The 25,287-nt window shown below is 36.1% G+C and overlaps 1 protein-coding gene across 15 annotated transcripts in view; it reads right to left on the bottom strand.

Moving 5' to 3' along the window:
* The window catches only part of ROBO2 (roundabout guidance receptor 2), a 1,246,890-nt gene that overhangs the window by 580,556 nt on the left and 641,047 nt on the right, over positions 1-25,287 (bottom strand). Inside the window, exon 1 of one of the 15 annotated variants that reach the window (XM_076000829.1) lies at positions 6,647-8,200. The exons of 11 other annotated variants lie outside the window; for them this stretch is intronic. In XM_076000829.1, the coding sequence (XP_075856944.1) occupies positions 6,647-6,707 (61 nt within the window). In that variant the 5' untranslated portion in view covers positions 6,708-8,200. Of the gene's footprint in view, positions 1-6,646; positions 8,201-25,287 lie in introns of those variants that run through there. 3 more of the 15 variants (XM_076000843.1, XM_076000862.1, XM_076000871.1) reach the window with 3 other exon arrangements.

Here is a 25,287-nt window from a genome sequence, read left to right as displayed (position 1 = left end):
TCACTATTATAGAGAATATTAATTTTTAAATTTATTATTTACTTATTTGTTTATTTTTAGGGACAGGGTCTCACCATATTGCCCAGGTTGGACTCATATTCCTAGGCTCAAGTAATCTTCCCACCTCAGCCTCTGAAGAATATTCTTTGTTAGATGGAAAAGAGGCATATCAAAGCAAATGGTAAATTCTGTATGTCCTGACAGGTGAAAGACAGAATATTAAATCACCAGAAATCAGAATGTCATTTAAGTTCAAATATGTATGTTTGATAACTCTCTCTCTGTCCCAGTCTTCTCTGTCCCAGTCTTCTCTCTCTCTCTCTCTCTCTCTCTCCACAAATACACACACACACACCCTAATTCAAATGGTGGATGTTTCATGCTTTGTGCTAGGGCTTGAAAATTAACACTCCAAAAGCACTCCACAAGCACATTTTCATTCATTCAACAAAAATTTGAATATCTACTATGTCATTCAGTACTCTAAGCACTAGAGGTACATTGACAAACATGACAGACAAAGCTAAGCTCCTGCACTGGGAGCTTAGTGGAGGAGTCAGACAATAAACAAACCAACGCCTACCCATCTATTGTTGGGAAAATATTCTCCCTGGGTCTCTCATGTTTCTGCATGCCTTGCTAGCAAAAGACTAACTGCTCTTTTGATCCAAACTTTCTTTTCAAGGATATTTATATAGCAAACAGCCTTAAAAAATACAGATGGTCTCTCCTGAGAACAGAAGGAAGATTTATTTAGTGTTTAGTATAATAAAGAAAATGTCTTGCTCTAAGACAGAGGTTAAGCAAGTTACCTTATTACCTATTATAAAATATCCAGGTCTCACACTCAGGGTTTCTCAGCTGTGAGGCTGACCCACTATGTGTACACCATATACCTGGGCCCCTCCACATTGTCCCCAAGGGACTTCACAGGCTAAGTAAATCAACACAAACATGAAGTCATGCTGCTTATTGTGCATGACTAGTGAAGTGTATTATTTCTGACCCAGGAATCTCATATCTTCTGTCAGTATTCATGATGGTAGTAAGTGGTAACTTCTTAGACTACTACAACTATGTCTATATGTATATAGACTACTACAACTATGTCTATACGTATGTAGACACACACACACACCTCTCTCCAGGGGGTGTGCTATGAGAAAAAAAATTAAGACAGGTAAAAAAAGTCAGTCCAATAGAGTTTCAAGAGAAGCAATATTAGACTGGGTGGTCCATATTTCTGAAGAGATGATATTGGAATAGGAACTTAGTAAATCAATTGAAAGACTTCCCCGTGTAAGGGTCTGTGGTAGAGCATTTCTAATGGAGGAGAGAACAAATGCAAAGGCCATGACTCACTACATCTAAATAAAAGTCCTAAATCAGGGCTATAAGTAGACCAATGTGAGCACATGAGGTCAGAGAGATAGAAACAGTCCTAAACTTGTAAAGTCTTGCAAACCACTCTGAAGATCTCTGAGTGGAAGCCATGAGTAAGGAGCTGCTAGAAAACGTGTGTCTTATTTACAGGTCCCTCTAGCCGGTGTGTGGAAAACTGTGATGGGGTAAGATATGAGAATAAGAGGAACAGGAACGGAAGCAGGATGATCATTTACCAGGCTATTGCAATAGTCTTGATTTTGACCAAGACGACAATAGTTAAATTAGTAAGAAACATTTGGTATCTGATTATCTGAAAATGCATCAAAACAATACTATGAATTAATGGATACAAAGAGGAATGGATAAATGGTTAGATAGGTGGTAATTAAGTATAATGAAATAATGGTAGAATCTGGGTGGGGATATCTGAGTGTTCACTGTAAAACTCTTTCAGCTTTGCTGAATGTTTGAAAATGTTCATAAAATGTTGGAGAAAAAAATGACAAACACACACACGAAATAGTTGAAATCAGGATAGATGTCCAAGAGTTCACAAATAAGTTGAATATAGGCTATAAGAACAAGTCAAGAGTGATTTCTAGTTTAAGATCATGAAAAAGCCTGAGAATCGTGAAGACATTCACTCATTTGGAAATGACAAGAAAGAGGAGCAGATTCTATCTTGGGCTTGAGATTGATATATCTTCATTAGACATAAAACAAAGATGTCAAGTAGTTGGAAGATAAGTCATGCACTGCTACAGACACTGCAGATACAACAGTATATAGAGGAGCCAAGCTGTGTCCTCATGAATCATACATTCCTCCATGTAATAATTAGGGAAATTTGAGAAGTATCAGTGTAAACATGTATTTAAAACTCATAAGATTAAATGCATGATTCTAATGATTGTCTGCAAATGGAAGAGAAAGCACTAAGGATTGAGGCCTGGGTTACTCCAACACTGTTCAGAGTAAGTGATTGATATTTTGGGTGATTATGATACTCTTAGATGTTACATTACATCTCAATTATGGCATAACACACTGCTAAAACATTGAAAGAGTTTATAGAAATTTCTCCTTAAAAGATTATTTATAATCATTCATTCATTCATTCTATATGCAATATTTTTTAAAAAACTAGGAAGCAAGTCAATACGCATGTCAATGTATTAATTAAGTTTGATAGATCTACACCTAGAGACATTGTAAGAAACATAACGTTTCCTTAAAAATAAATCTACAAAATGGCATTCTATAAGTTTCTGTTGTCTGCTTGAATTCCGATCTGGAAACTTCTGCTTGTCTAAACTGGAAAAAGATAGGATCTATGTAACACAAATTTGCATAAAGTTATATGGGTATTGTAAAAGAAAAGTGAGAATGATAAAACTCCCATTCCATATGCCCACAAGTGAAATATTATCATTTTATACATTATTAACATAGGTCCCTCAAATGTAGATTTTTAAATCTGCAAGAGACGCTTGCACTTATCTTCTTCACTCCTCAAATGTTTTCTAAGTCCTTTCACCAGGCCTCCCCCAAAAAGAGGAGAATAAAAAGGAAAGGAAAGGAAAGAAAAAGAATGAGAAGACAATAAGAAGGAGAAGGAGAAGTGGAAGGAAAAAGGAGGAAAAGGAGGAGAAATACCTAAGAATTCATAATACTCTTCAAAAACCAAATTGTACATGGGAGTAAATTTATCTCCTATAGACTCCAGGAACTACTTAAGCAGATATTAGTTGGCACACACACATTGCCCATACATAAGCTCCCTTCATTACTACATATGCATCCCAATTTATATAATGTACTTATATATCAATACTTTTATTGTCAAAGCTGCTATTTTATACAGCCTGCTCAGGGAAGAAATGGCCAGAACTGTTCTTTTTGTATATTCATGACCTTTTTCTTCTTTACGATATTCATGTTTAATGTTCTAAGAAATCCTTTTGGTTTATGGTCCACATGTTGCATAGCATCAAAGGTTATTCAAACAAAGCCAATTCAAATGCGATATTACTGCATAGCTACAAGAACAAATTTCAGGTTACTTATATGCAATTTAAGTTCTGAAATGGACTACATATGGCTACAATAATAAGCCCATTACTGAAAGAAGCACTTCAGCAAAATATATAAACCTCTGTAAGAGATTATACATCTGCACTATGCATACACATTATCTTTATCTTCCCAAATATCATATGTGCCATTTTCATTTAGGTATAGTTAAGTAGTAAAGATGAGAAAATCGTTCTCATTTTAAAAACACCTTTTCACAAGTATTGTAGCATTATTGGATTGATGCAACATATAGAATATATATGTAATTAAAAGTCTTGTGATGGTTCATATTAGTTCCCCATAAGTAACTGCAAAACTATATTCTTATTCAAAAAATAAAGAAAATCTGGAAAACAAAGGCCATCCATACTTAATAAATATTCTCCTATATACTGGTAGAGAAAAGTTTACATGTGGTTAATTAATCTGTATCAAATGAGAAAATCTTTATTTACATCCCAAATAGAAAAGTTTGCCTGTTGTTCTCAACTAGCTTCATATTTATTTTCTGTGGGTTGCTACAGGGACAAAATCATAAATTATATTAGCACATATCTTACATGAAGAGGCAAAACTCTAACATTTTTCACACACTATAAAAATGCACATATAAATAACCCACCAAGGAAATTTCAATGCAAATCTATGTATCATTTGTCACTGAATAAAATTAATTTCTGTGTCTAGCACAAGGATAGTCAGTATATCTTTGAAATGGTACAAGCTTCTCTAAATCTGAAATTCATATGGAGGAGAATAAGCACACACATCTAAGAAGGATAATGAGTAAACAGAAACCATAGAATCCTGGAAAAATAACAAAGCTTAGAGGTCCTACAAACCAACCTCCTCATTATATATGTGAACACTGGGTCCCAAAGTGTTGAAGCCTAGAGGGCAGTGTTGTCCACAATCCAAATTTTAAACAATCCCCATGGAGAAGCTGTCATCATTCTGAAGTATCCAAAGGCAATCCAATGTCAAACATACAATTTATATACTAATTTCCTAAGAATGTCCACAGTTTCCTTTGCTTTGACATAGCAGATGCTAAATGCAAAACTAATTTCACACAGAAAATTTAGCATTGCTTTTCAATCTCAACTCCTCAATCCCAGCATTTTTCACTACATTACTATGAATTCTGCTGCATAACTGTGGCCCAGACACAAACTGCCTCCTTATCCTCTAATGTTAAATCAGAACAAAGGTTCTAGGTGTGTCTTTAAGGCAGGGAGGGGGGTGGTGTGGAAGAGAAAGAAAAGAAGAGAGAGAGGGATAAAAGAGGGAGAGTGAAGGGAGGGAGGAAAGGAAGGAGGGAGGGAGGGAGTGAAGAAGGAACGAGGAGAGAAATGATGTCTTGCTACTGCTGTTCCAGCAAGCTGGTTAATTGCATTTGTTTCATATATCTCCAAACACCGTGGTACATTAATTACATTCTGTAACACCAAGCTTTTCTGATTTCCTATGTCACTTCCACTGAGCAATTTAATTGTATTCCTCCTAGCGACACACTGGTGAAAAAAAAAAACAAAAAACTCAGTGATAATTCTGTAGTTTAATATATACCTTATACATACATTTCTGTTATTGAGATATGTAAATTCATGGTTTATGAGGACATATTATTTTAAAAGTTATACCAACGTCTTCTTATCATGATAATCAAACACATTTGGGACAAATAGGTAAACCTTTTTGTTATGGCAATGTAAATGTATTGGAGAAGAAAATGCATGGCAATTGATTGCAGATATCATAGATATTGCCATAGTGCAATTCACAGTAATTAATTCCTAAACATCTACTAATCAGAAGGGGGAAAAGGAGAGGCAGCGCTCAAACACGCATCCCTCCCCTACTATCAGGGGGGGGGGGGCAAAGGTACTCATGTAGTCCATGATTGAAAACAGCTACTTGACAGTAGGTAAACTCATCTGTATTGCCTCATGTTTATAGAAAGGCTTCTTTTTTGAGTCCAATACATTGGGTTCTATGCAGCAGCAGCTGCCAGGAACAAAGTTAGCTACCACAGATGGGCAAAAATAGGCAGTGTCCCAAATAATGAATTAGTCCACAATGCAAATGCTGGAGAAAAGTTTATGGAGCAACAAGCCATTATAATGGCTCAGATATTTGCACCAATACACCTCAGGTTCTTTACAAGTACAGTAAGTAATTTAAAAATCTAAAGTACTACAATCCACATTTCTAGGAAAAAGAAATGTTCTAGTCCTCTTGTTATACCAATCCTTGCCATTGATATAAAAATTAAAGTCCCTGAAAAGGTTGATACCAAACATTCTTTTGACTTTTGTTTGTTGAAAGCTAACCAAAAAGCATGTTAATGATTATTTCCCCTCTTCATTCGAAAGAACTACAAACAAGGATTTTGCAATAGTCTCACAAGAAATTGACATCCTGTGCAAATATCCCAGGAAACCAAATCTGAACAAAAGACAGGAGAATCTGAGGCAGAATGCTTTCTGCTTTACAGACTCACTCAGCCTAAAGGGAGACACCTACAGCACCTGTTTCAGGTCCCCATTGTGTTTGCCCACTAGGGACTGAGGTGGTGCAGGAGTGTTCCGCTCCTGCAGCCAGCCCATAGCTGATGCTGTGTCCTTCCCGGAGCCTCGCCCAGTCTTACTTTTGACAGTTTTCTCCCTATGATCTAAATTCTTCATTCCGATCTCATGCTAGGAGGGCTGGCACACAGGTGATACACATTGATCCCTGAGAGACCCCATCTCAAATTTCTAACCCATTGAACCTTCCTTGGAGTGTCTATTACTATATTTCTTCGCCTGAATGTCTAAGCCAAAGTTCAGACACAAGAGCAAACATAGAGATCAGGCACAACAGTATTAGGTTCTTTCAGGAGACTTACTTCAATATTTCTTTTTCTAACAAAACTGGGAGCCCATCATTTTATTATCCAACTCCTTAAGTAATGAAGTAAATTGCAACAACAATAACAATAGGTGACCACTAACTAACATGATCAACTTGCAGCAGTTTAGAAACAAAAGACTTAAAACCTTTGCCCCCAAAGATCCCATGCCTCTCCAAAACGGACTAACAGACAAAATGTCATTTTATTTATAACCCACATCTCACTCAGAAAGAAATCATTGGGGGTGGGGGCGGGTGAGCAAAAGAGATAAAAGCATTTTTAACTTACCATCAATCCGAACATATAAAAATCCACAGAACAGTAGTTGTGTAAACATCAGCAGACTCATTTTGACATATTAAAAAGGATCCAGATTGTTTAAGAAACCAATCCCAGAGAGCAAACGTACAAAAATAAGTATCAAAAAAAGAGGTAGGTCCAAAGTTTAGACTTTCCTAGATACTAATTAAAGTCGAGAAGAACAAATCGCAAGATCAGAAGGGGTTAGCGGAGAGGTCTGGAATGGGGCACATTCAGATCCATCCAAATTAGCAGAGGGCACTTCAAAGGCTGCTGTATTTCCACACTCTGGCTTCCTAAATTCCCACAAATTCAGCCCAGCCGGAGGGATTATTCAAGTGTGTCTAACCCTCTGTCCTTAGGCTCCATTACAATCCAAAGCCAAGTTTTTTCTTCAGAAGTCAAGAAGATGAAGGGGGAGGAAAAAGACCAAATTCCTAGAAAGTGTTCCACAAAGTTGCCGGCGCACTGCCGAAAAACCATTGGCCTGCCTACTGGTTTGCTTTCCCCAGTCTCCTCCGTAGCAGCTCCACGTCCGGAGGTTTTTTTTTTTTTTTTTTTTTTTTTCACTTAACTTCCATAATAAGGATGTGTCAAAGCAACACTTTGCAGGCGGGCAGACTTGGCGGGCCTCTCCTTTGCAGCCTTGCTGCCTCCCTCCACCTCTCTTGTTTCCAAAAGAGAGGAAAAGGGAAATCAGGACGACTCGGGTGGAGAATCCGAACTCCTACGTGGTGGGACTGCAGGGAGGGAGGGAAGAAAGGAGGGAGGGAGGGACGGAGCTGAGGCTAAGGCCACCCCCGCGGTGCCGCCTCTGAGCGATTGTGCACCCGGCGGCGGCGGGCGGGAGCGGAGCGGGGCGTGTGCGCCCAGCCGCGGAGCGCGCGAGGAAAGGAGCGCACGGTCCAGCCGCCAGGCGCGGTCCAGCCGCTCGCCCGGGGCCAGCCGCCAGTGCCCCGGTCCCGCCGCGGCCGCCGCCGCCGCTCCGCAGCCCGACAGCAGAGCGTCCGCCTCCTCCAGCAGCTGCCGAGGGTGGAAGGACTTAGAGGAGGGAAGGCGAGGAGGCGGGCGGGGAGGGGAGGAATGAAAGCTGCTTGGAGTCTGCCCCGCGGAGGGGGGCGGGGGATGAGGGGGTGCGCGGAGCCCTCCACCTCCAGACTCCGCCGCCCGCCGGAGCAGGGGGCGCCAGCCCGCTGGGGAGTAGGGGGGGGTCTGGAGAGCGGAGAGTGCTAGGGGGACGGAAATGAACAAATTGGGAGCCCAGGCGGCTGCCTAGGGCGGAGGACACCGGTCAACTCCTTCCCCTTCTCGGCGCCTCCCGGTCCCCCCTCCTTCCCGCCTCGGGAGGGGATAGGTGGGCTCTAGCCTCCTCCTCCTCCTCGCCGCGTCCCATTTAATGGGCAGGTAATTTTCTCGGTGAGTGATTTCATGGAAGCCCTTCCTAATTATTCCTCCCTCCGTCTGTCGGAGCTGCACGCGCTTTCTGGAAAAGGATCATCCTCCAGGACCCCGGGCGCAGCCTCATTACCCGTTAAAATCACACAAACACTCGCTCTTCACCTTTTAGCAAAATGAGAAGCTGAGCGGGAGAGAGAAAAGGAAAGGGCACGGAACCTGGCCACCACCTTTCGGGCCGGAAAGGTTGCGTTTGGGTGCTTCCCAAGCTTAAAGCAGCACAGGGGGGAAAGGGAGGGGGGGGGAGGCGCACGGAAATCTCTAACCTCTAGTGGCTCGTTTTAGCCAAGATCTATGGCCCCCCGCGGCGTCCCCGCGGGGAGGAGACCGGGGAGACCGGGGAGCGGGTGGCACCACCTCTTATGTTCCTCAGCTGCTTGTGACCCCTCGCAGATGAGTTTGATGCGGGACCGTGGGATGGAAGGAGTTCAGCAGAAGACGCTTAGTTAGGATGAGGAACCGGGATCAAAAGAGCTCAGGGGCGAGGGATCCCCGAAGTCTTTACCCTCCGGAGACTAGCACCTCTGAAAAAGAAATCCAGAGAAACATAGGCTCTGATCCAGGGAAACTGAAAGCACAGCCGAGCTAAGAGAAGCCCCCGAAGAGCCAAATTTCAGCCCAAAGACGACAAAACCCTGAAAATGCAGGCAACCGCCACCACGTGAATGTCATTCACTACCAGGGAAGACTGAGGAAGGCCAGGTTAGATCAGAGGGATGCCGGTGTCTGCGGCGCCCCGGCGTGGCCCGTGTGGCTGGGCCCACGTGTGATCACAGGCTCGCTGGTAGCTGTTTGATGCTTGTTCGGTTGATTAGAAGGCGGCTTACACGAACTCACGCAGGTCGCTCAGCCGAGCTAAATACTGGATGGTGAGTCTTTAGTTCCCCCTACTGGAAAATATTAGGAAAGATTCTCTCCACGTGAGGCCGTTTGAGGAAGAGTCTTTTGTTTGGAGGACACATTTTGGGGCTGCCAGTTAATTTAGTTCTCCCTTGCCTATTATGGGCGTGATATTGTATGTTTTAAAAAATGGTCACCGACATCCAAGCAATTAGGAGCATTCTTATGACATCTCAGCATGCTGGAAAATTATGGTAATGAAATAGTCTTGCAAGAGAATAAAACAAGCCACTTCTTGTGAAGCATTAGGAGTAATTTCGGCACACTTTTGATCTACAGTATTTAGTTGTAAAGAAAGCATTAGTGTGCTGAAGTTAAATCTCTTGAATTCTCACAGTAACGATTCTGAATGTGGTATTGTTTTAGCATCCTATTTTTAAAAAGGCTTAACCATTAAGAATAAACAAGTTCACATGGTAGCTTTTTGTCATCCCCCCCCCTCCCAAAAGGCTGAGAAATCTGAATTGGATTATAATGTGGTCTGGAAAAAAAACCCAAAATTCATTGGATTGACATCCCTTTTATCTCCTGAAGCACTGGAAAATAATTGATAATTCTTTAAAACTTTCATTGTAAACATTTAGACTTGATTTGAAGTCTGGGATTACAAAGTCTAGTTCATTTCTCTAACACATGCGCCAGTCTTTATTTCTGTCAAATTTCCTTACATGGTTGAAACTTTTTAAATGTTCTTTATAGAAGAAATTGAATGTTCCTAGTAAAATAATGCAGGAATTAACAAATCATATACAGTTGACCCTTGAACAACATGAATTTGAACTGCATGGGTCCACTTATAAATAGATTTTTTTCAACCAAAGGCAGATTCAAAATACAATTTTAATTAACTGGATAAAAACTCAGGGCCGACTTAAAGTATACCCAGGTTCTACAGGGTGGACTGCAGGACTTGAGTTATGTATAGATTTTGGTATATATTGGGATCTTGTAACCAATCCCCTGAATTTACCAAAGGACAACTGTGGACTGGTAAGATCTTTAATTTTAAGATGGGTCTTGGAAAGGAAGATATTAAAACATTTCATCTAGGAGAGTTTTCTCATGGCTATTTATCAGGCAAAAAATAGATTCTATTTTATACTTGATAGACCCAGCATCTGTAAACACCTTTCCTTTAATAACCTATAAAATAACTCAGAAACAGAAAGACTATCTGTGGGAAGCAGAAGGGTTAGGTTGGATGAGATTGACCTACCACCAATTGCTGATGTCCTTTAAGGCAGAAAAATATTGTTTCATATCTCACAGTAAGTTATCCTTGTGTAGAGTGTGACAAATGACCACACACAGGCTTATTTAAGGGAAATCTCTTTGGTTATATTTAATTGGCATGTTTTCCCAAGCATCATTATTTTGCATTCATAATTATGTTACCTCCTAAAAATGACACAGCAACTCAGTGATCAACTGGTGTGCCATCTTTTCTGCCAAAAACTACCTAAATTTTGACATAATGTCTGTAACAAAAGAATTTTGGAAGCCATGTTTCCCACTTTTCCTGAAGACAAGTTCATAACTAATTTTTTAAAAGAATGCTTCATCAGTATCTCATTTGATATAAAATGTGACTAAGGAAATATAATTTTATAAGAATCTCATCCAACATTATAGTTTAGGACTCACACTAAATCACCAAAGTTGCCAGTTCTCAGTCAGAAATTTAATATGGACAAAGTTAAGTCCAGAGATACAAAGACACCACCTTCTGAGAGATCTAATAAGATTTCCCATACTAGAGAAATGTGTGTATTTCAATTAAATTTAACACACTTTTAGTGAGTATGTTAGAAATGGATTTCTTACTCTAAATGTTTGTTTAATTAAAGGAAAGCCTTTAAAACCTGAACCTTCTAGTAAAAATTAGAAATTCAATTTTAGCACTGTGTTAGCTAAAAAACATATTTTTTAAGAACTTTTTTAAAGCAAAAAAGCCAGAAATGGCTTACAACAATGAAGCCCATGGCCGCCAAATTAGAGAATCAAAGATACAGAAAATCAAATGAGGATTTGGCTTCAATATCTTTCCAAATATGAATTGTTTTTCCTTCTCTAAACAAGGAGCTGAATAGAGAAATGTACATGGAAATCTAGGCTTTTTTATGTAAAACTTGAAATGGCATTATTACATACTCAAATATGCCCACCAGATAAATATATATTTTAATACATGTAAAGATGACTGTGTATAAAAGACTATCATTAACCCTAATTTGGGTAAGGTAGTCAAATGGCCTTGTGATTGAATTTCTGAGTTGGCATTCCTGGAGAACTATAAAATAACCATATGAAGGCAATCTATACAAAATAGGAAATAAAATATTAAATATTTCTTTTTTATACCAGATTTGCCAAGGTTGTGATATAAATAAAAAAAAAAAACCAATTCCTTTCTTTTACTCTTTACAACATGCTCTTTTTATAATCGCAAGGAAGCATATATAGAAAAATCAAAGGTTTGATCCAGAATAATAATAATTTTAATGTATACTAGTATGCGGGGAGCACTTACGATGTGTCAGAAATTGTGCTAGTTTTTAAAAATTCATTATATTGTTAAATCCCTATAAGAAACTTACGTGGTTGATATTATTCCCATTGCACAGATAAGAAAAATGAAGATGAGATATCCAACCCAGGTTAATAAACAGCACAATCTTCCTCTGAATCGAGATCTGCCTACAAAATCTATGTTCTTAAATTCAGGCTGTGCTTCTTTCTGGGATTGATTTAAAACATCTACCATGTTGTAGAACTATTATAACACTACAGTAAATTACTTTGATCAATTAAAAAAAACACCTGTTGTACCTAAGCATACACAAATATGTAATTTTTTTTTTTTTTTTCAAAATCAAAGAATCTTTTAAAGCCATTGCTTGGCTTGAATTGTTCTATATAAGATTGTCTTACCACACTATATAGAAACATCACATTTAAATGAAATGTATGAGTTATTATCTACAAAAGGACACGGGACAATTAAAATAAGTGAAGCATTAAAAATTCTAATTGTAGAAGGATGACTCACTTGTTCCTACATTATTTTTTTTCTTTATTACATTCCACCTTATTCCAAAAAAGGATTTGAGGAAGCCAAGGTGTAAAATGAATATTATTCCTCTGAAATATGTTTTTAAGTTTCTGATTTGAGTCCATTCATTTTGAAGTAGTCACTAATACTTCTCTATATGTAACAAGTCTGTATAGCTATTTATGAATTGTATTTTGGGTACATCACATGGAGTTGTTAAAATATTCCAGTTGAAATCTGGAAGTTTTTAAGTTGACTGAAATATAGCAACATTTCATTAAAAATAAGTGTTTTCTGACAAATATCCTCACTTTTGTTTAAGAAAGAAGTTTTTTTCTTTCTTAGAATTAAAATCAATTTGGAAAATCATTTTCTTCCTTGATTGAAGAGTTTAGTAATACTTCCAAAATTAGCATAGCTTTTGAATAAACATAATATTACAGTAAATAGTATATAATATTAAGGCACAATTTCTCTAAATGTCTATACTTTAAAATTTGAAATCTTTTACATCACATTAAGGGACCTCAGAGGTCATTGATGAGGTTGTATTTATCTTCCTAATGTCAGTATAAGGTTGTCCACCACCCTGTTACCCTCATCTTAATAAAGTATAAATCCTAAAAAGTTAAAAAGTAGCTCAAGTTAGGCTAATGTTTTTACAGAACAAGCAGAATTATCAATCTCACCAAAAAAAAAACAAAAAAAAAAACCCACAATTTATTTAAATGTGCAATTTCAATCACTAGCCATGACAGGTTTGGTATGTGTGCAAGGATTTTTTTCCTGCTTATTATTGTATCATTTTCTTTAAAAGATATCAAGCTCTTATTTTACTATATAACCTAGGTTCGATGACGTAAAATAATATACTTTTTGCTATTTTTATACCTCGATTTCATGAACACAAGAAAATCCCTTTGATTCTTTGCCAAATTATTCCAAATCCATCTGCTCCAATCTGGGCTTTGTATAATTAAATTTTAGCAACACATAACTGTAATCCTAATAGGAAAATTTATTTTAAATCCAAAACAGAATTTTTGTTGTTCTTCAAAGAAGTGATTATTGAAGATTTGGAAAAAGACTCCTGATATCTATAGGTTTCATAGATACCCATGGAGTTTTACACTCATCTGCTTACTGAATTGTCTTTCAGACACATTTCATAACGGATTCTTCAAATTAGAAAAAAAATTGCTTATGCTCGCTTACAGTAATACCATGGAATTAATCCTATGGTACATGTAATCCAATTCAACTGCCTATGGTTCCATCATACAGAAGAACTAATCTGTTTGGGGGTAGGTTCTGATTTTCTTCCAATATCCAAATTATTTTATTTCTGCCTGATAAAATAAATTCTGATTGCCTGTGGGGTACCTGAAATCATTTTTACAAAGAATACTAGGTTTTTAATTGTTACAGTACCAGCAGTACCAGCAGAGAATCTAAATGATATAATTTTGCTTAAATTAGAGACATAGATATATATTCTCTTCTGTAAGTGGTAAAGTGGCACAAATGAAAGAAACCTTCATGGCCCAAGTTTACAGGCAAACTTTCAAATGAAGGAAAAATATGATATATAGGATACTTCATATCATAATATTTTAATTTGAATGAAAAGCTTTTCCCTCTTAAATAGTTTTTACTAATCAATCTTTTACTTAGCAAACAAGGAGTAGAATAATAAATGATTTTTCTTTTCTGAGAAATTTCAGCTTTTCCAATATATATTAATACAAATTTAAAAAGTCCAAGGGACCAAATACTTAAAATTGAAAAATGCTGATGGAGGTTTTGACAATTGGATACAAATTGTACATGTCCCCCTGTCTCGTCTTGTTTTTAGTTTTAATATACTATTTAAAATTTTCAATGACTATTTACATACATTTAGCAAAAATATAAAACTTAAATATATTTATACTATATCTAATATAAGATATATTTGGCATCTAAATTAATTTATGGTTTCAACGGTGTGAGAAATGTTTTACCAAATCTCTCTTTTCTGGTAAATATTATCCTTTTAGGTATGCTTGGCATAGACAGAGTCAATGAAAATTATATAGTGTGATGATGAGCATTGAGGGTTTTTTGCTTTGTTGTCGTTTTTCCCAGTTTATCTCTACGGCTGGCTTAGGTCCAGGTTGTTACTTACCTATTATTTTGTTTCTCCCTTCTCTACTCCCCACCAAACACACACATTAAAAAGACATTATATCACAAAGCTGGAGGAACATTTATAGAAGTTCTGGTAGTCTGTTTTCCAGCCTTCATTCTGAATCACATTTCAACTTTCAAGATGAAAACCTATTTTATTTTAAAGATTTCCAGAGGAGATTTTGCAATATTCTTAAGTAAACCATTCCCTTGTCATCAGGAAAATTTTAATTCTCTTTAACAAAACATTAAGGCAGCATTTCTACTTCATTATCTCTGCAAAGAGAAGGGATAATAAATGGTTCCTAAATAGGGACACCATCGAGTGCGCTGGTTGAGAGCTAGAGCTCTAGAATCTGATCTGAAGGGCAGATCTGCCTTCTAATGTTGGTTCTACTACAAACAGTCTGATCTCAAAAATTAACTATAAAACAAAGATAATCATAGTGCCTACTCACAGGGCAGTTGAAAGTGTCATTTGAAGAACTTGGTACACTGTATCTTCTAATTAGTTTCCAATACTTAGGGTCATTGGAGGACGCTAATGAATTTCCATCATGATGGCAGAGACAATGTTGTTTGTTAACCAAGAATCATTTCCTTTCCTTCTTTCACACAGAGCTTGGCCAAATTTCCCAGCCTCCTTTGCAGTTAAATTGGACCATGTGATTGAGTTCTGGCTAATGGAATGCAAGCACTTCCAGATTTGTCCTCTAAGATTTCTCCGGTACCATCCTCCTCACTGCTCTGACTCTTGCCTCATTCACTGGATGACCAAATTCTGTAGAAAGCACTGAGCCATCAGATGGAATAAGTGAGTTTCAGCATGAGTGTGTAAGCAGACTCCGACTATCTTACTCTCTCTTGAATGATTTGAACTGTGAGTTTAGCAATAAATGTCTTATAATGTGTTAAATTATTGAAGTTTTAGTATTCTTTGTTTTATTTCTTTTTCCATTTTTTTTTATTTCAGCATATTATGGGGGTACAAATATTAAGGTTACGTATATTGCCCATGCCCCCCTCCCCCCTCGAGTTAGAGCTTCTAGCATGACCATCCCCCAAACATTGCACATCTCACTCATGTTTGTATATACCCATCCTCTCCTGCCCCCTGCCACCTACCCAGCACCCAATAAATGTTATTCCTATATGTCCACTTAGGTGTTGATCCGTTAATACCAATTTGCTGGTGAGTACATGTGGTGCTTGTTTTTCCATTCTTGAGATACTTCACTTAGTAGAATGATAAATTAGTAGAAGTCTTAGAAAATGATAATATGAATTCTAATTCTATTTAAATAAAAAGTTTATCACACGTGTACATACATACAAATAAACACATGTCTATCTAAATACAAAGAAAATTAAAATGGAAGAAAAATTAAAAGTTTATTTTAAAAGATACATTTTAGAATTTCAGAACTGAATGGTATCTTTAAGATATCTATTATAATCTTGTCATTATATAGCTCAAGGATAGGAGGCCAATTTAAATTAATTATAGACACCTTAATCATAAATTAGCCTTTTAAAAATTTATGTTAATTTAATCATGACAACTTTAGTAATTTAAACATTGTCTTTTGTTAATAGTTATTGCAATTGCCCATGGTTTCCGATTGAAATTTGATTTTGTACATTTTAGCACATTTTTAATTCTTTGTATAATTAGAATTATATCAAAGGTTTTAAAATAAGTTGATACCATGAAAATTTTAGAAGGAATACTAAATAACTATAGTCTCTATGTGGAAATGTTAAATAAAATTATTCAGTCCTGGTTTATTGATGTTTATTACAGAATGCCTCTTGCAAAATGTAGTAAAGGTTATCACAGAATCAGATTTACACAACTGCCTATGGCAGTAAATAGTAGACTTAAGTCTTTTCTTCTGTTGATTTATTTAATGTAGTCTTAGAGAGTAAGAAGCCTTAACTCTCATCTTTTTACAGCTTTCCTCTTTTAAAGTAAAGAAAAGAATTAGCCAAATCAATACTTCATTTTTTCCATCAGTTTTCTTCTACATTCAATTAAAAAAACAAAAAAGAAAATTCTCTCTAAACTTAGAAGCTCCCCAAATTACTCAACATGTGACCTATCTTGGCAAATTTTTCATATATACATGACAGAAGCCAGCCAATCCTCATAATCATTAACAAATAATGACAAGTAATGACAAATACACACACATGCAACATACATATATGCATGTGTGCATTTGTGCATGCAACATATGCACAAGTAAAGATGTTGGCCTCTTAAGTCAAGTTGAAGGAACCTAGCCTTATAAGTCTGTTATTTTCAGTCTAAAGTAGCATCCATAATAAATATTGAAATGTATTACTAGCTATATTTATAGAGAGGAACACATATGAAATCCACACCAACATCTCAAACCAAAATTCATAAATAAATATGCTAATCAATTATACTATGCTTAGTACTCAGTGCCATGTGTTACACCAAAATCTTAGTGTGAACAAGAGATGTTGGAAAAAAGAAAGGAATTATCAATTTTCTTATAGTCACCAAAAAAAGGTACAGAGAATGTAGACATTAGAATATTTTTAAAAGGAAGAAAACATTCCACAAACATTCAGATTCATAAATGATGACATGGAGTCAAAATTAGAGGAAAGTGAAAGTCTCCCATGCATAGGACCAGGAAAAAAGTAAACTAGAGATGCCAGATTTTGTTTTGCAAGGTTTCTGAAAGACTTACAACAGGTTATAGATGAAGTAAAAAATATCCCTTATGAATGACAAAAATTGAGGCTCTAAGAAAGTAAATGATTTTGGCAGAAGAGTACAAAAACAAGAGTACTGACACCTGATTCACTGCAAAGTCCACTTTATCTCCACTTATACTGTGTTGACTAATTTAATGTTAGTCGTTTTCTGGCTACTGCGGGGAGGGGGGGTGCATGTGCAGAACAGTTTGGTTTTTGAGATAGGGTTTTACTCTGTTGACCAGGCCGGAGTGCAGTGATGTCATCATAGCTCGCTGTAACCTCAAACTCCTGGGCTCAAGCAATCTTCCTGCCTCAAGCTCCCCAGTAGCTGGGACTACAGGCATGTGCTACTACATGCAGCTAATTTTTCTAGTTTTTGTAGAGACAGAGGTCTCACTATTTTTCTCAGGCTGGTCTTAAATTCCTCTTTTCAAGTGATCCTCCCACCATGGTCTCCCAAAGTGCTGTGATTATAGGCGTGAGCACTGTGCCCAACCAAGAACATTTTTAACTTGAGAAAAGCATTGGCAATTATTGAAGGAAGGGATTTTCATATTTATTTGCCACCATGGGTTATGAAGAGGAGTAAGGAAACGAAACAGAAGAAAAGGAAAACAAGATAGGAAGACAAATAAGCAGGAGAGTGAGAAAGTTGAGAGGAGAGTTCCATAAGCTTGGTTTCAATGAAACAAAAGCTAGAGGAAGCCATGTGATTTAATAGCCTTTGGGCTGCTAATTTCACTTTGTAGCTGTTATGGAGTAGTCTTTCTACCCACTTCACTTTCATCTTATATGAAATAATGTGATATGGCATCATTAGTTTGAGCCAGCTTAGCAGTCATTTTCCCCCACTTAATTGAATATGCTAAGTATGTCTGAGAATAGTACAGGTACTTGACTCCTACCCTTACTAGAGTTCTGAATTTGACCCTGTATGGTCCTTAAGCTAGCTCTCAATGCTTAGAGGACTCTACTAACTGCTGTAGTTCAATGAAGTACCATGCTGACATGCATATGACAAAGATTTTTTTTTAAGTTCCTATCATTTAATATTAAAAGAGTTAAGTAAAGCAACTCAGCAATTGTCTTGTAGTAATCTACTACTCAAAATTTAGTTTTACATTTATTGTCCAATTTACTTTTGGTGGTGTATGTGCTTTCTGGAATGTCCAAATTGATAATGTCTGTGTATGCTTTTGCATGAACTTTGGAAGCTACAGTTTAGCAATCCAAATATCAGCCTCTCTCACACACAAAATGCCAGCTCCGTGGAGATGTCACTTTGTGAGTGTTTGGGCCATCAGCTTGAAAAGAACCCTAACTGTATTAGGGGCTTCAGGTGGACTCTTCCTAACTACTTGGCTCAGATTGTGATTTCTTTTTGTAATATGATGTTGTCATCACTATTGTCATCAGAAAGAAGTATGAGGAGATTATTAACATTACTCTTTGTCAGACTTATATATTAATTTTCCTTGAAATAGTATTGCTTCAGCTGAGGAATAGAATTATATTTTGCCTAGTCTCCAGAAATGCATTTAAATTAGAATTGATGTTTGAGCAACATGACTTTTCACTGCTGATGTAATTTAGGTTTTTATCTGATTGTTTGATAAGTTGCAGTATGACTTTATTCTTCTAGTTACAAATCCATTAACCTCCCCTCAAAAAAAAAAAAAAAACTGTTGCTTTCATAACTGCAACTTTTTTTAGCAAAGGAAATACACTGCAATATATTATCTTAGTCACAATGCCTGCACCTGTATCTGGATAGGTCTCATAGACACGAGAAGCTGTACTAGTTGCAATAAAGAAACTCAGGGGGAAAATGATTAATTTGTTCAATTCACTCAACAAATGTTTATCGAGTGCTGTTATATGCCAGGCTATAACCTGGATAACATCTGTCTCATAAACACACCTTGCCTTCCTGGATTTTACTTCATTCATCTGTAAAATGACAGAATGGGACCAGTGACTTCAAAAGACTACCTCCTCCTAACCTCCAAGACCAAAATTGCTTTAAGTTTTAGATTCTATATAAGAGAATTACTTTGAAAGCTGTGATATGAAATGTTGTTTATATTGATAGCCTTGCATTGGTACATCTGGTCTAATCCACTATATTTGTATTTATGTAAACCTTTCTGAGTATTAGCAGTTGTTCTTTCATCCAAGTGTTGACTGTAAAGTTGTGGTCCTTGTTGGTAACTAGTTCATCTATTATATTTCATAGAAATAATATATCTACTTTATTCTAAAATCACAATCTTCTATTTTTTTAAAAAAAGAGCATAGTAGCATCCTTGATACAACATAATTTGTAATGATATAGATATGGATATCACAGAAGTCAAAAGTCATCCTTGGATATTAAGTGGTCTATAAGGATTCCATGAAGTAATGTTATTAAAAACCTATAAGATTAAAGGAAGCTATAATAGATTCTCAGGATTCAAACAAGAAACAGAGACTTATTTAATTCCAAACACATAAGTATATATACTTTTCTTAGACTTGAGTCATCTTTTTACTATGAATGTTTAATTTTGACTATTGATTTGATGATGGTTATGGCAATCATGGTGAAGACAACTTTTTAAATAAATACATAAATTAAAATATTGAGATGCTCATAACAGAGGTGTGTCCTCTTCTAGATAGTATTGAGACTGTTTTCTTATCAGATACTTCTTAAGAAATAAAACTGTGTAAAATGTGGAGCTAAAAGCAGCAATAAAGAAAATGCATCTTGAGGAATGATGCAGAGATTTATGTGAGCATCTCCAGTAAGCGCTCCAGGGATTTGGTCATTTGTAAATCCCCAAATGCCAAGATGGTAAGATTTTTCCATTAGCACCCTACCAGCCTATTCTAAGACCTCTCAGCACAAATGATACCACCCAGGAGATTTTTCCTAAGAGAGCTGTAAAGATTCTTTTAGGTTGTTTGCATTTCAAAAGAAATACACTTAAATCACGAATCTTTTGTCTAACCTTATGTCATATGCCTTTATGTGCAGTTGGGAGCAATTTGACTATTCTTTTAGAAAGTTTTGTTAGTTATCATGTTAACTAAATTTCCAAGTCACTGCAGGACATTACTTTGGTTTTGCCCTTAGCAATAAATTTATATTTGAATTTGTTACACCAAGGGAAATGGAAAGCTTCCTCAAATTTAATTATTGATGTCACTTGGGACATGTTCTATTATATTTTGTTTTCAAGGCTCAAAATGGTTAAAGCCTAATAAAAAGAAACAATTTTGGAGGAGGCTTATGAGCTGATGGCAGGCTTAAGCACATTAGTAAAGACAAGTCCAAAATAATAACTGAGTTAGAATGCAAAGGAAATTAATTGACCTTAAATGTCTAATAATAAAAATTGAAAGTAATAAATTTTTCATTATAAACATTTTGTGTTAGAAGTTTATGGCCACTTCCCTTAGACTTCACCACCACACATTCTAAAGGGAGGAGCTGGCCACCCTGTCTCCTGCTCTCCCTGCCTTTGTAAAAGAAGGCACACTAAATTAATTTACTATCAAAGGACAAACTTCTGTCTCTTTTTTTAAGACAAAAGTCTAAGAGGGAAAGAAAAAAAACAGGAAAAGGTCATTTCACTAGTACTCCAGTGTCTTCACTTTACGGTATTCATGTATTCCAAAACATGTCTTTTTCCTCTCCCATACGGTATTAACTCACAAACACAAAGACAGACACAGATTTTTGGAACAATAGTTAATATATGAAAATGCTCCGCCAAACCGTGATACTGATATTTATGTTATAAAAGCAAAATTCAAATTTATTTTCTCTCCATTTGCTTCATTATTATGCAAAATATAATCTAGAACAACTGGTATATATAATCTCCAAATCTCCAACTCTTAGTTCTTTCTCTCTGCAGAGTTCAGAGTCCACCAACTCTTAGTAATTTCTCTCAGTGCAGTTAGAGGCTACACATTCCTCACACTAGCATTTACTCAAAGTCCATCATTCTCTCTAAACACTGAACCATAGCATTGTATATGTTTATGCTCATGGAATACAGAGACAATCCCTTTTTGTAGCTGAGAGCAAGTTCTGTTTTGTTGATTCCTGTCTATCAGTGACTCAAGCTTTCTGCTTTACTGTTCCATTTTTGATACAATTTTGCTCAATGTCAGACCTGTTTTTGCATTGAAACTAATTTTCAGAACAATAAGCATAACAACTAAGGTCATTCTACCTGATGCCCCTGAAATTTCACTTACCCATCTTGTGTTTTCTTCTATCTGATCTTTCTGAAAGATTTTTGAAATGATCCTGATCTATGCTGAAATGTTAACACAATTTTCTGACTAACATAAATTCAGAAGTTTCAGTAAGTAGAGAGATACTAAGCCAATCTATTAAGCTGCACTTTGGGGTCAATGCTAAGAACTTATAACGGCTAAGTAAATCCATATCGTTCTATGTGTTCCTTCTATGTAAAACTAACTGTACATGTATTCCAACTGTAACTGTATTTGTCATGTATATATGTACACGATATACAACAAAGCTGAATTATTAGACCTAAAGAAAATGTGATATTATTAAAATACTATGTTTTTGTACTTTAAGCAGTTAAATTAAGGTTCCTATTTGTAACTATAAAGCATGCTACAGATAGTTTTAATTTTCAAAAATATAGATACATGTTTCTTATTGTGCTATTTTGTATTTATATTGCAATTTAAGTATAATCAGAACATTTCAAAAACTGCTTTGACTATAGATACAGTAGACTAACAGACTCATTAAAATGAGAGACCTGTACGTTGGCATGAGCATTTCATTAGTATAAGCAGGTTTTAACTTTTTCTGTCTAGTTTTATGTTTGAAAGAGGTGTTTTAAAAGAATTGTATGTTGATAAGCAGATAATTATGTTTCTTTGCATGCTTTTCACTAGAGGTTATAACCTTTCAGCAGAGTGTTTAGATTCCTTGAACTCCCCAAATACTAAAATATTTGACATACAAAAGGTTATTAAAATTATTTTATATCACTATGTATTATCTAATCATAATATGTCTCAGCTATTTTTACAAACTATTGGAGCTTGCTTGACCTTTTACTGCTTTATTTTCTTATCTACTATTTGGTTTAATTTCTAGTATTTATATTTTCATGAAGAAAACTGGTTTGCAAAAATCTTAGTTCACAAGCCAGTCACAAAAAGACTGTAAAATTCCACTATATGAGGTTCCTTGAGTAGTCAAATTTATAGAGACCTAAAGTAGTCTGATAGTTGCCAGGGGCTAAGGAGAGTGAGTTATTGAGAGGGATAATGAGAATTATTACTTAATGAGTACAGATTTTTTGTTTTGGAAAATGAAAAAAGTCCTGAAAATGGATGGTTGTTATGGTTGCACAACAATGTGAATGTACTAATGCCACCAAACTGCATGCTTAAAAAATGGTTAAAATGGTAAATTTTATATTATATATATTTTACCACAATTGAAAAACTTATTAATTTTCATGTCATTTTAGGAATGGAAAAGTAGGATACTTTTCCTCACCTATCATAAGGGTCACTGCTGACACTTCTATAACAAAAGACAGATTAATAAGGGAATAACGTAATAATTTTTTTAAATCTAAGCTTTATATGATATGGAAGCTTTTTCTAAGCTAATACCAATAGACTGAGGGAAGAAGGAAATCAAGACTTACTACATTTTCTGTTGCCATAACAGAATATCACAGACTGTATAATTTATAAAGAAATTTATTTCTCATAGTTCTGGATGCTGGGAAGTCCAAGATCAAAGGACCACATCTAGTGAGGACCTTCTTGCTTAGGTGGTCACCTCATGGTGAAAGGCAGAAGAGCAAGCAAGTGTGCAAGACAGAGAGAGGAAGGGGGCCGAACTTATTCTAATTTACCAGGAAACCACTCTCATGATAACTAATCCACTCCCACAATAATGACATTAATCTATTTATGAGGGTAGAGCCCTCATGACCTCATCACTTCTTAAACATCCCATCTTTTAATATCATTGCAATGGCAATTCAATTTTAACGTAAGTTTTGGAGGGGACATTCAAACCATGACACCCAGCAGGTCCTGTCTGTTCAGATTCTTCATGGCCTTTATGTGTAGCAATCCTTCCTCCTGGGCCTAGGGCAGGCCCCCTCAGGAATGACAGTCTTATGACCTACTATCTAACAAGGTAGATCAGAAAATTTTTTATGGCCAGCTCTTGCACAAAAGAATGAGTAAGTAGTATTTCTAGATTGTATGATTGTCTTTGGAGGACAGAGATTCTAGTTTCTATGACATACCTTAAACATGAGGAACTATACTTTCTAGTATTGCCTTGGGGGAGAAAAATGGGCAGAAGACAGGAGGGCAGGAGAGGGTAAGAGAGACACTTTGCTTCTGAGACCCTTGCAGTGTCCTTTAGTTCAAAGTACTCAGTGTGCCAAAGCACTATACACTACGTATCATTTTTTGAGCCACAAAATTATCTTTTTAAAATAGACTTTCCCACTGTTTATTACAGAAAACATTTAAGTATTAAAAAGTGTAAAAGAAAAGAATTTATACAAGCCATATCTCACCATTCAAGAAATAAACATTTATTATTTTAATCTCTTTCCATTTTTCTCTGCATATCACTTCACAGTTGTAAGTTTACTCTATTTATAATTCTGTATCTTGCTTTTCTCCACTTAATGCTGAAAAAAAACTTTCTTATGTTGGCGTGGATGCAGACAGATAAGAACACTCATACACTCCTGGTGGGACTGCAATTTACTACAAACTCTATGGAAAGTAGTATGGAGATACCACAAAGAACTAAAAGTAGAACTATCATTTGATCCAGCAATCCTACTACCCAAATGAAAAAAGGACATTCTATAAAAAAGGTATCAGCACTCAAATGTTCATAGCAGCACAATTCACAAGTGCAAAGATGTGGAAACAACCCAAGTGCCCATCAATTTATTAATTCACGAGTGGATTAATAAAATATGGTATATGTATACAATAGAGCGCTACTCAGCCATAAACTAAAATGGTGATCTAGCACCTCTTGTGTTATCCTGGGTGGATCTGGAGTCCATTCTTCAGTTAAGTATCACAAGAATGAGAAAACAAGCACCACATGTACTCTTGGCACTAATTGATCAACACTTTTGAGCATATATGGAAGTAACATTCATCGGGTGTCAGGCAGGTGGGAGGAGGATGGAGGGGATAGGTAAATTCACACCTAATAGATGCAGTAAGTACTCTCTGGGGGATGGGTTACTTGTACCTCTGACTGCAAAGGTAATATATGTAACCAAAGCATTTGCACCCCCGTAATATTCTGAAATTAAAGAGAAAAAACTTTCTTATGTTCTTAAACTTATAAATGTCATTTTATATGGTTTGTGATATTATATAATGTAGATATATAACATTTTAATTGCCATTCCTTTATTTTTGGACATTAAGTTATTTCCAGGATTACTCTTTTGTTTCCTTACATGAACACTAGTGTGAACATCTTTTTCCATGAGCCATTGTGCAAAATTTGTATTGCTTCATTAGAGTTTAAGTATTTGCAAAATAGATTGACTTACTGATTCAAAGGGCATGGACACTTTTAAGGTTTTTAAACATTCACTGCAAAAATGTTTCTGAGAAAAACAAAAAATATTTACACTCTCACCAGCTGTGAATAAGATCTTCTATTTCACTAATGCTTTTATAAATAGGAAGTTCTCCCCATCCAGATATTTGATAAATTATTCAGTGCTCAGTTTTTACTGCCTTGTTTGTAGCTTTATTTTCACATTTAATTATAGAATCAAGATGTTATTTTCTATTTTAATATAAGGTGAGGTGAACATTAAATAATTTTTTCAAAACCCTATTCAGTTTTCATTTACTAAATAATTATTCTTGTTTTTAACTGTTTTTAAAACAACAGGGCCCCTTTTTAATCACTTTTAAAGTATATTTGAAATCATAATGACTAGAATCTATGATTGGGCTCTATGTGCATAGTGCTAAGCATTTTACATACAGTATCTCATTTGAACCTGATGAAGATCTTTTGGAACAACATTATCAAATTCCCATAATCATTAATTCCCATCAGTAAGTCAACCAGCTAGAAATGAGAGTCATGACTCATACCTGTAATCCCTGCACTTTGGGAGGCCAAGGCAGGAGGATCCCTTAAGGTCAGGAGTTTGAGACCAGCCTGAGCAATAGCTAGACTCCTCTAAAAACAAACTGGAAAAATTAGCCAGGCATGGTGGTGCATGCCTATAGTCCCACCTACTCA

Source organism: Microcebus murinus, chromosome 1 (assembly GCF_040939455.1).
Source record: "Microcebus murinus isolate Inina chromosome 1, M.murinus_Inina_mat1.0, whole genome shotgun sequence".
NCBI lineage: Eukaryota > Metazoa > Chordata > Mammalia > Primates > Cheirogaleidae > Microcebus > Microcebus murinus.
Note: the sequence above shows the minus strand (reverse complement) of the source record. Positions and strands in the feature narration are given on the sequence as shown.